This window comes from Genypterus blacodes, unplaced genomic scaffold (assembly GCF_046128005.1).
Source record: "Genypterus blacodes isolate CSIRO-AG114 ecotype Tasmania unplaced genomic scaffold, CSIRO-AGI_Gbla_v1 ptg000003l_1, whole genome shotgun sequence".
NCBI lineage: Eukaryota > Metazoa > Chordata > Actinopteri > Ophidiiformes > Ophidiidae > Genypterus > Genypterus blacodes.
This window is the reverse complement of record NW_027466817.1, coordinates 7,786,139-7,797,615: the sequence shown is the minus strand read 5'-3', so window position 1 is coordinate 7,797,615 and position 11,477 is coordinate 7,786,139. Positions and strand designations below refer to the sequence as shown.

General features: G+C 42.4%; 2 protein-coding genes across 3 annotated transcripts in view; both read right to left on the bottom strand.

The window, feature by feature from the left end:
* Positions 1–497: 497 nt before the first annotated feature.
* LOC142995254 (uncharacterized) lies at positions 498–5,175 on the bottom strand. Its single transcript, XM_076146245.1, has 6 exons — positions 4,863–5,175; positions 4,234–4,447; positions 3,695–4,089; positions 3,456–3,525; positions 2,598–3,363; positions 498–2,122 (listed from the first exon to the last, which is right to left on the bottom strand). The coding sequence occupies exons 1-6, from the start codon at positions 4,980–4,982 to the stop codon at positions 1,330–1,332; spliced, it is 2,358 nt and encodes a 785-aa protein (XP_076002360.1). The 5' UTR covers positions 4,983–5,175; the 3' UTR covers positions 498–1,329.
* Positions 5,176–5,912: 737 nt separating this feature from the next.
* exoc3l2b (exocyst complex component 3-like 2b) overlaps positions 5,913–11,477 on the bottom strand; it is a 33,985-nt gene continuing 28,420 nt past the window's right edge. For both annotated transcript variants that reach the window (XM_076146234.1, XM_076146226.1), the window contains exons 7-15: positions 11,195–11,309; positions 10,959–11,069; positions 10,347–10,447; positions 10,011–10,127; positions 9,732–9,867; positions 9,283–9,405; positions 8,885–9,040; positions 8,668–8,789; positions 5,913–7,876 (exon numbers count right to left, since the gene is read on the bottom strand). In XM_076146234.1, coding sequence (XP_076002349.1) covers positions 7,588–7,876; positions 8,668–8,789; positions 8,885–9,040; positions 9,283–9,405; positions 9,732–9,867; positions 10,011–10,127; positions 10,347–10,447; positions 10,959–11,069; positions 11,195–11,309 — 1,270 coding nt within the window. In that variant the 3' untranslated portion in view covers positions 5,913–7,587. The remainder of the gene's footprint in view (positions 7,877–8,667; positions 8,790–8,884; positions 9,041–9,282; positions 9,406–9,731; positions 9,868–10,010; positions 10,128–10,346; positions 10,448–10,958; positions 11,070–11,194; positions 11,310–11,477) is intronic.

The following is an 11,477-nucleotide window of genomic DNA, read 5'->3' as shown; positions in this document are numbered from 1 at the left end:
TTTTCTGGACTGCTGCGCATACATGATACGCAGGTGTTCATGCGCATCATCACAAATAAAAGATAGTTGGATATTGAGTGTCTGATGAACATTCAGTAGCCACGCGCCTTTGTTTATATTTTTCGATCGAAAGTTTGAACAACGTTCCTTAACACTTAGCTGAGGGGAAATGAGGCTGCAGGAAAGAAAACACACGCACACACACAGTTTATGCCTATGTTTTTCCTTTAGACAGGATTGGCCTGATTTCGGCAATTTCGGTCAGGATTACAACGCATTTATGTTTGGATGTATGTCTGATCCTGATACAGCCGATTTCAAAACACAAATTTGCAAGTTTGTTGAAGGTCCATCTTGCCCCCTGTTGGACATATATTGTTACAACACGTTGGTACATCATATCACCAGCTCATGCACCCATATGTCAGCCTTAAAGTACAGCTAAATGCTTCCTTGTTGCTAGATTTTATTTTATTTCTTAAAGAAAAAGGAGTGGGTTCATTTTTTCATGTTTTAATGTGGAACAGATGTTCAGAAGCATGCAAACAATTTCAGCTCAGCTCAGAAAATACTTTGATAAAAAAGAAAAACAGACAAACAACTGAGAGCTGCTGATTCTGATACAGATCAGAGTTTAAGGAAAATTGTGTCTGAACTAGATCACTCCAATTCTTTGTAGAAGCATTTTTTGGCCTCACTTGTCGGTTCTGCAGTTATTTGAATGGACCCCGCTTAAACCCTGTGCTAGTTCTTCAAGTGCAAAGACAGAAATTAGGCACTGCACAATAAAAGCTCAACAAACTGTATCTTATGGTTTCCGGAATAGAAATGTGTTACAATAATTATGATAGGGTACTATTTTTCCTAACGCCCTAAATGTATATCTCTGCCAGATTCTCTCAAATCTGTCTCGTTATGGGCCAACATTGCAGTAAACCGATGTGAGAAAGAACAGAGACGTTTCTACAGGAAAGTAAGCCAAGACATTCTGACGCTGGACAAATGATTATCCAACTAAGGGTAGGACTTCATGCAGAGTAGGTTTTAGAGGCCGTTCGACAGGGTCCTTGGCTCTCTAGCAGTTCATTCTACAGACTAGTGGGACTACTACAGACCTGCCATGTATTGCCAAAAAATACTTTAACAATGTCAGTGACCTAGATCATCACTTCAAGACATTTAATAAAATGTAAATGCTGACAATAGAAATAATACTAATGACATTTTAACATAGATTTCTACATTACTACAAAAACATCTTATTTTCATTTATTTTTGAAATAAAAAATAAATAGCTAGAAACTGCAGTAGTAATCTAGTGCAGTTGAGTCATTTGTTTGTGAAGCCCTCTGTCCATGGGAAGGCACTCTTCTGTTTCCTGTGCTTGCTGCTGGGCTCTAATGAGTTCTGATAGTCATCGGCACAGTTGTGTCTCTTGAGCTGTCTGGAGTCAGAGAAGCCCTGAGCACAGTGCTGGCAGGAGTACAGCTTCACCCCAGTGTGGATCTGCATGTGGGACTTCAGCTGGTTCGACTGCCTGAACTTCTTATTGCAAATGATGCACTCGTATGGTTTTTCCCCGGTGTGGACAAGCATGTGTCTGTGGAAGTTCTGCGGCGTCCTGAATTCCTTCCCACACTGGTCACATTTGTGTGGCTTGACTCCGGTGTGGAGGAGCTCGTGCTGCTTCAGCTGCGACAGCAGGATGAATCCCTTCTGGCAGATGGCACAGACGTGCGGCCTCTCGCCACTGTGCTGCCTCATGTGGTACAGGTACAGGTGTTTCAGGTGGAACGACTTCAAACACGTGTTGCAGGTGAACTCCTTGTTCTCAGCGTGGCTTTTCTCGTGCGTTTTCAGAGTGGTACTGCTGCTGAAGCTTTTCAAGCAGACTTTACAGCTGAAGGGCTTGACTCTGCTCAGTCTTCGCCTTGGTGGCCCACTACCAACCTTGACCGCATCTTTGTTATCGTGCACCAACTGCTGGTGCTTCTGCAGCTGACAGTTGTAGAAAAACGTCTTCCCACAGAGGTCACACATGAACGGCTTCTCGACACCATGGACAAGCATGTGCGTCTTCAGTGCCCAGGTTCCTGAGAACCCCTGCTCACACTTGTCACACCTACGACACAATGGACAGTTTAATGTCATTAGGTACAATAATTAAGACATATTTACCGTATGAAGACATTGTGTCGCCCTATTCTCACATCTAAAACAATAATGTCCCATGCTATTGTTTGAAAATCAATCTAAATCATATCAATAAAATATTAACACCATGGGAAACTGGTGTTGCAATCAACATAAATGTCTGTGTAAACAATGTTAATATTTTGATTAAAACTCTCCACTTCTAGAATGGAGAACTCTTGCAATCACAATCAATTAGACACATTTAACCAAACACTGCATTGTTAGCAGGAGCTGCAAAAAACACCCAAATAAGAAGTGTCGAAGAGCGCAATTCACAAATACGCCATCAATGTAATTTGTTAGCCATAGTAATCACTGATAGCGATGTGTTGAAATATCCGCAGTGGTTCTAAAACCTCCTGAACCAAAAAAGACCATGAAGTATGTGTAAATGTGAGTACCTGAAGGGTTTGTCGCCATTGTGGAGGCGGAGGTGCCTCTGAAAGTTGTACTTCAGCCCAAAACTAAGTCCACACGTGGGACACACAAAAGGTTTCTCCCCAGAGTGGACGATGCGGTGCTGCAGCAGGCCCATTTTACACTTGAAGGCCTTGTCACACTCAGAACATTTAAAGGGGCGGTCCTCAGAGTGTGCCCTCTTGTGAACGCGCAGGTTGCTGGCGGTGGAGAACCTCTTCCCGCAGGTGGGACAGGGGTATGGCCTGGCTCCAGTGTGAATGGTCTGGTGTTCCCGCAGACTCTTCTTCCTGGTGAAGTCCTTTCCGCAGACGTCGCACATGAAAGGCTTCACCTCAGAGTGCGACACTTTGTGGTATCTGAGGGCACCCTTGGAGGTGAACGTTCTGCTGCACATGTCACACTGCAAAGGGTTCTTCTGCAGCTGGTGAAACATCTGGTGGACTCTGAGGTTTCTCAGCAGACTGAACTTCTTGTCGCACTGATCGCAGCGCAAGAGTTTTTCCGGATCGCTCTCCTGAGCTTCTTTCACTTTATGGGACAGCAGGTGTCTCTGCAGAGTCTTCTCCTTGTAGAAGCCTTTCTCGCAGCGGTCACAGGGGAACGGTTTGATGTGACACGCTAAGTGTTTTTTGAGCTGGTGGTGCTGATGGAAGCCTTTGTTGCAGAGCTCACAAAAGAATCGCTTATCTTTGTACAAATCTCTCCTCTTCTTCCTTTCTTGCTCCTTCATGTCTTCATCACTGAGAGCTGAGAAAAGATAAATGGTTAGTTATCACAGACAGAAAGCGGTTAAAAAAAATTTAACGTCAGTGGTCAATCAAATCTGAATTCATTCTAACCCATGTGACCCTCGGTGACTGTTTCCTCTTCAGGGCTTTCGATAATATCATCTGTCTTCATCTCGACTTCCTGGAAAAGGAAAACTTTGTCATCAAAATCAGCGCTACAGAGAAGATCAAACCAGCAGATGTGTAAAGGTGATGGCAGCTTTAGAATGAGATCCACTGTCTGGTTAGGAGACCTTTTGCATTGTCTGTATATTTACATATACAGATACACACTTTTATATCACACTTACAACAAGATAATTTTCTGTTTCAGGTGAGGTAACTTCCATCACTCTTGCACTTGGAGGGTCAGGTAGCAGTTGCTCAGTAGCCACAGGAAGTGGTGTCAGATCAGGGGAGGTGTGGCATACACTCCCCGTCTGTTCATTTGGACTGGAAACATCGGTCTCTGTCAAAACCTCAGCCTGAAGGTCAACCTGAGTTGTTGATGAGAGTGAGGTACCAAGTTGGGTAGGGCTGCTTTGACTCAGGCTTGGGCCCGCAACAGGCTGGCTGATGATCACCAGAGGAACCTGAGGGTTACCTCTCGCTCTGATTGAAGATTTGGCAGAGTTGAGGATGGCCATTGCCAAAGCAGCAGGGTCTGCTGCTGGTAGGTTGCTGTCCAATGACAGGGCGGGACCCTCTGTGGTAGCAATGTCAGCACAAAAATCCTTTAGTTCCAAAACTAAAATGGGATCAAGTGATGGTTTGACCTTCACATTTCTGACTTAACTATATATAATGAGCTACTGTTTATTTTTCTGTGACGTTGGAAACTTAAACTGACCTGAATGTTTGATTTTGTAGACCGTCTGCGTCACGCTTTTCTCAGCCACATAGTTCTTCTTGATCTCTGTCTTCAGCTCAGCCTCCAGATGTACCACCTGACCCTTTAGGGTTTCGTTTTCCTTTGCCAGGCTAATAGAGAGTTCCTGGAAAACTCTGTAGATTTTACGAATGGCCTCTCGAGCCATGACATCCATGATGTAGGTCAACTGAGCCTGAAAAGAGAGGAAGCAAGCATTTTAGGCATCAATTTGGAAAAAGGATAGGATGATATTGCATGTCACTGTATCAACACCACAACACACACACACACACACACACACACAATGGTATCCTTCTATTTCTTCATTGACTTTCCGATTCCTTTCCAATATCGTATAAGCGTATTGAAAATTGTTGTCGCATTCCTCCATACCCTATGTAGTATCCATTTTATCCTGTACTGTGTCAACTGTCAAAAAGTTTAATTATTTGACCAAAAATCGGATACTTTTTCTGACTGAAAAAAGGCGGAAGTGAGAGTGGGGTGTTCTGGGTTCTCCTCCATCTCTCCGCCTGCACTTTTTCCTCTTCTCTTTACTAGACTGAAGAAAAATATCTAACCCGGCTCGACCCTCTCCAGCCGCTCACCCTGCACTCCTCTTTGTCCTCTTGGGTGCTCAGCATCTTCTGGATTACACACACCGTCGCTTCCACCGCCGCCTCCATGATCTGCTCTGCTTGGATCAGAAAAGTTTGAGTTTCCGCCATGTCGTCTCCCCCGCCGGGCCGCTTCGTACACGCCGATCCCTAGGCCTTACTCCGCTCTCACCCGGACCGATCAAAGAGACATGTCAGAGTCGAGGCGAAGATGTGAGTTGTGTCACGTAGAAAGTGAAAAACAACTAGACAGGGTGATTGTCGCCTCCTGAGCTTCCAAGATGGCACCTGCGACTTGTTTGCATCCGGGTCACACCAAGTAAGGTCGACTATATTTTTCATTCAAAGTGCCGGTGTCGCCTTCAGAATAAGAGCCCCAACGAGTCGGTTTGCTTTAGAGTAAATAACTACATTAGAGGTTGTTTAAAAACATACGTTCTCCAAGATCGAGTAGTCATCCAATTATTACTCCGTCTCTTAATTAAGACATTTTACAGGTAATTGACCATGATCACCCACCCAAATCTAGAAAATTAAAAATTTGTTAAAATGACAACAATTTGAAAAATTTCTAAATAATTTGATAATACTGTAAAAATGTTAAATTGGCAAATGTAAAACTATACCTCAGTATTTATTGATTTTATTCATGTAATAGTTTGTGAATTTACACATTTATCTGTTTATGTTAATCTGATTGAATGTATATGGAAACTTAAATAAAATTAATAAAGTTGTACAAAGCCATATACTTATACAGTAAGACATATTGTAATTAAGAGATAGTCATAAATGTAAGTGGATTAAAAAAACCAATTTAATTTAAAAAAAGAGTTCAATAAACTAGACTAAATGTATTTTTCTGTCTACTTATAGACCATAACAATTTCATCATTTTTCAGTTTCATGCTTGTCTTGAAGTTGGCTCGAAGAAGGTATCAAAGGAGTCATTCAAATAAGGGTTGATTTTCACATTGTCTGAAATATTCAAACCAGCCAACGGCCACCAGTTTCACACATATTGAATCAACACCAAAGGAATCACTATGACAGGCAGAAACATTTAATCACTGAACGGCAATAACAAATATCTGCATTACATACACCTCAACACACCAGAAAGTATTTAATAAGCCCAATAATTACTGGTTTAAATACAAGGAGAAAAATCAGCATTAAAGAGATTCAGATAATCAACATTGTCCAGTACCTTACATTGACTTTTGTCTTTTTTCTTTTCTTAAATGTGCAACAAAAAAAAATACAATCTTCCAGTTTTGGACAGCAAGTTTCTCTACATTGGTTTGGTGTCTGATTAATAAATCATCTGTAAAATGTTCAAGTTTGTCCTGCAAGTATTTTGCCACAGATTTATTTATTGTATAATATTTATTGTTTATATATATTCTGGGAGGGTTAATGTGCAAGTTTCCAGAACGTCTCTGTTACAAATGTTAACTGTTAAACTGGTATTGTCACATGTTAAGCTGTATCACCTTAAGTGATTTTCCAACATAACATGTTTTGTCATATTTTAGAATTCCATTCCAGTTTGTTGTGGAGCTGTAAAGAAAAAATGTTTTGATTGGTTGCTTCCTCCTGAGAGGTTACAAGAGTGTGGAAGCCATGGTAAGATTGTGTATGTTGACTTTACTTAAGGTGCTGTGTTCATCTCAAAGTTAAACATATTGATCTAAATCTCCAATGTATAATCAGACAAGTGATTGTTCTTAATTGTTAGTGTCACATCCTGCCATCAGGTCCCATAATTCCTCGTTCTCCAGGGACTTCTTTCTTTCCCTCTTGCTTTTATCGAAATACATCCATCAGTAGCCCCGGTCCATAGGGGACTCGGCTTGGTAACTGGAGGGTAGCCGGTTCGAGTCCAAGCAGATTGGCATCTTGAAGAGTTGCCAGTTTGCCTCCAGGGCACTTCCAAGGTGCCCTTGAGCAAGGCACCCAACCTGCTCCACGAGCGCTGGTGTGTATGTGTGTGTGTGTGTGTGTGTAGGAGAGGGGCGTGAACTTCAGATGTGTGTAATTGCATTGTGTGTAACTGCATGTATGTAAAACTGCATATAATGTAAATGCATGTGTTTGAAGCTGAATTTCTCAAGGGTTGCTTTTCTTCTTCAGATATGTTGGCAGTTAAACATGTTTACACATTATTTTTGCATTTTTATGCCAAAACAAAATGTGTTTATTTTGAATACTAAAAATAGGTGGAGGAAATGAGTAAATTCCAGCTGGAAATCATTATATATTAATATATTTACAGTATAAATAGTATGTGTAGCTGAAACAAACAATGCTCTGATATTTTAGTGATTTAAGCTATTCTCACCTTTGAATCAAAACAAAACAATTGGTTCCCTTTAAAAATAACGGAATATTTTAAGGAAAAACTATTTAAATCCAGCCGGACCATGAGCATTATTCTGATAGCACATACTGATCCATCCTGGTGCTGATGCTGTGCCTCTGAATTTTGGAAATGAAAACAGTAGCAGGTGTAAAGTCGATGGTACCTGCAGTAAATTTGTACTTGACGTATTTAGATTGATAGAATAATTGTTAGTATTTTAGATCTGATTTCTTTGTTCAATAATTAAAGCCAATTCCAATCAGACAAACCCAGTCAAACTATCCAAACAAAATCTGCTCAGCTGTGATCAGTAGCGTTTAACCAAAAAAAGGAATCGGGTTAACTGGCTGCTTAGAGAACGTCATCTGGGTTTTCATGGATGGGGGCTCGGACTTTTCTCCGCAGCCTCAAAGCGCTGAAGCAGGATGAGGCGGTCAGGGCGATGCGGCTCAGGCCCACGTTCAGGCAGTGGACCTCTGATGTGACTGGAATCTCATGGAAGAGGGCGTGGTCCCGGGACAGACGGGCGGAGCTGCCCTCGTCGCTGTTCTCGATGTCTTTGACGATGTTGAGGATCTCCTGGCGCTCCCTTTGACGAGTCATTCCTCGGATGTTCAAAATGGCCGACACATGCTTCTTCCTGGACACAGGAAAGTTTATCAGATGTTTTTGAAAGCTAAAGCCGACCTCAAGCATTGTGGAAAATCACAAATAAAACTAGAAGTCACTCACAGAGCTTAGAACGCAACCAAGGCTGCACAATTGTAAAAATGTTTTATGTTCTGTCTTTGTGCTTCACCAATGATGAGTCCAAACATGCTACTTTTTCTTTTTCATAATTTGACCCACACTTGACCTGTAGGAACTATGTCACAGTTCAAAGTACAAAAGAATACATCACTCCTAAATACAGCCAAACCTCAGCATAGTTATTAGAAGAACAATAACAAAAGTGCCAGGTTTATTATAGAACACATTCCACAGGCCTGTCTTTAGAGGTTTTACATACACACGTACACACAGTGTTTCCTATGAGAGTTTTCAGGGAAGTTTCGGGCTCACTGGGGTAAAGGTGAAAATCCATGGCAGCTATGTCACACTCTCAGAGGAAGCAAAGTGTTAATGCTTTGTCTTCAGTAACACACACACACACACAAACACACACACGAACACACACAGTGATTTCATATGTCTGGATATAAGTAATATCCTGAGATAGATACAGTATAAGTGAGAGTCAAGTCAAGTCTAGTCAATGTTATTTGTATAGCCCAATCACATACAATGTCTGAAAGAGATTCAGAGAGACAGGCAGAGAGAGAGGGAGAGCTAGAAAAAGATGAAGAGAAAGCACAGTACAATGTAGTCCTATAGATTTGTAGAGCCTGTGCCGCCCTCATTGTGAACAGAACCTGAACAGACAAACCGTACCTCACATCAGGAAACTCCCTGACCAGAATGCCCACTTCCATCTGGATGGAGGGGATGTCCTCCAGCTGGATGATCTCTGAGATATGAGAGAGGGCACTGTCCAACCAGCTGGATGGAGATTCCTGAGAGTGAGAGAGAGACAGAGAGGGATAATGCATACATTTCAGAAGTAACATTTTACCCTAATTATGTACTTTGACCTTTAAACTGAACTGACCAGGTCCTTGAACAGGACTTTGATCTGCCTGCCTTCGTCCCTGAGCCGGCCAGCCATTCTCTTCCTCATCTTCTGAGATGTGCAGATGATTCTGCCTCGCATGACTGAGCGAAGATACTCTGTCACTGCACGCCGGTGAGCCTCCGCTACCAGGAGCTGAACGGACAAAGAGAAAAATGTAATCACAGAAGTACAAAGCAGGTTTTAAGGTAAAGGGCAAAAACACCAGCTTTTGGATTCTATCTTTGCACGTTCTCTACAATCATTCAATCTGATTATAATTCTCCCCGCGTGTTTTAATCTTGTCCCGCAGATTGTGCACAGCTCACATTTGTGGTGTTTTGTAAATGTAAATTTCCATATTTGAATGACAGTGGGAGAGAGTGTGTGTAGCATACCTGGTAGGGTGGGCTTTCCATACGATGATATTTCTTGAAGTGATCTTTGATCACAGTTTCGATCTGCTCATAAGGCTCTGCATTGTTCAGCCACTTCCTCTTTACCAGCTTATCAAAGAATGGCTGATAGGAGAGGCAGGGGGTGGGGGCGATTAATTGTCAGGTTAAAAGTCAGATTTTGTGGCAAACACTTGTAGTCTGGTGTGTTTCTAATATTTCCTTTTGCTGAGTTTTGTAGGAACCAGAGAGGAAGTCTGCAAGCAATTTACTTTTACTAATGTTAGTGCATTATGCTGGCATTGTTCTGGACCTCTGAATCTATTTAATATTCATTCATGGACCTTGAATTAAAATAAAATACACCTGATGTATCTGGTGACAGCACTGTTTTAAACATTCCACTCAGTGTGTGAGTGTGTGAGTGTGTGTGTGTGTGTGTGTGTACATACCCTTATGTGCTGGTAGAGGTGGTCAGACAGAACTCGGACTCCCTGGTTGATGATGTGATCCAGAGCTCTGGTGGCTCGGTGCAGGGAGTCCTCACTGGAAACCGGATCACACTGAGCACAACGCTGCACAAAGCCCCTGAACCAACACACATATACACACTCAATATTATAATCAACCTGCAGGCTCCTTAAGTGAGTGCTTGTGTGTGTGTGTGTGTGTGTGTGTGTGTGTGTGTGTGTGTGTGTGTGTGTGTCATACGTGTTTCTGTGTATGTGTACCTGAATGGAGGACAGCAGTTGACCAGGGCGATCGTTTTAGACATGTATCCATCCTCGTTGTCTGCAATCATTCCGCTCTGCATCCATTCGTGGAACATCTCCACTTTACGCTGGAAACTGACACATGCGCACACGCACGCACACGCACGCACACACGCGTTCACACACACACACACACACACACACACACACACACACATGCGCACACACACACACACACACACACACACACACACACACACACACACACACAGTGCTTTACTGAGAGGGTACAATGCATCATTAAGTGTCAGAAGAATTCTATTATAATGTCTGTGCATTTGTGTGTGGATATACCTATAAAGGAAGTCAGCCAGACCATTGAGGGTACACTGAGCCACTCTGGAACCAAGACTCCTGTTGATGGAGGCTGATTTCTCCAGATCAACCTGCAGCCTCTGTAACACACACACAGGCACCTGTATCATATTATCATCACTCAGATCTGGATCAATATCTGGATTTGGGCTCAACTGTACCAGTTTGATAGCTACAGTATATCCAAATGTTAAACCCATCTATCTACAGAATGTATAGAAACCCATAGTGTACCTTTTGGGATATCCTACTGACAAAATGTATCTTTGTGTGTATGTGTGTTTTGTTTTTGAGAAGGAAGTGCTTGCTGTTGACTTTGGCTGCAGTTGAGGGAATGTTTCCGCTCTACACACACAGAAGCATTGCATAGAAATCAACTACAGTGCAAAACACAGTGGAACCGATCTTTATATAACATTTTACCCTGACTCACAAAGCTTTATTTAGGCTGGAGGGAACTAGAACAATCTTGTTCAGACCTGTTATCTTGTGTTTAAACCTCTCAGACTACAGGTTGCTTCCCTGCTCATATCAGCTGGGGTGAAGCTGTGATAAAAGAAAGAAAGAAAGAACTAAACAAAGATTGCGTACTTGTATAACAGTCTGAGCCAGTGTGATCTGGTACTCTTCAATGTGCAACGTCTCCATCCATCTCTTCTCCTCCTCATCTAACAGCTGGCTGAGCTCTGTGGTCACTTTAGCCTGCAGAGGGAGAAAACAAGCACACATACACACACGCACACACACACATACTTAGCATCAATGTTTCTGTGAGGTTCCCTATGTGAGAGCTCAGCTCACAGGTCAAGCTCGAGTTTGTGTCTCACCCTGACAGAGTTGAGACAGTCTAGCTCCAGTCTGTCCACTGTCTCTGGAGGAAGAAGAGGAGCCAACTGCCCATGGTTGAATGAAGAGGTGATACACACTGTCCCGAGTACGTCTCTGTCCAAATACACACGATAACACACGCAGAATGGACCATATGTTGTTTGCAAAGCCAGACTTTACAGCATTTATCATTCTCATTCAATGTGACATGTCATAACCTAAAATGACTTATCTGTGTCAGCACTTTTGCTGCTCCAATAATCAGGCTCTAGTGCACCTTCA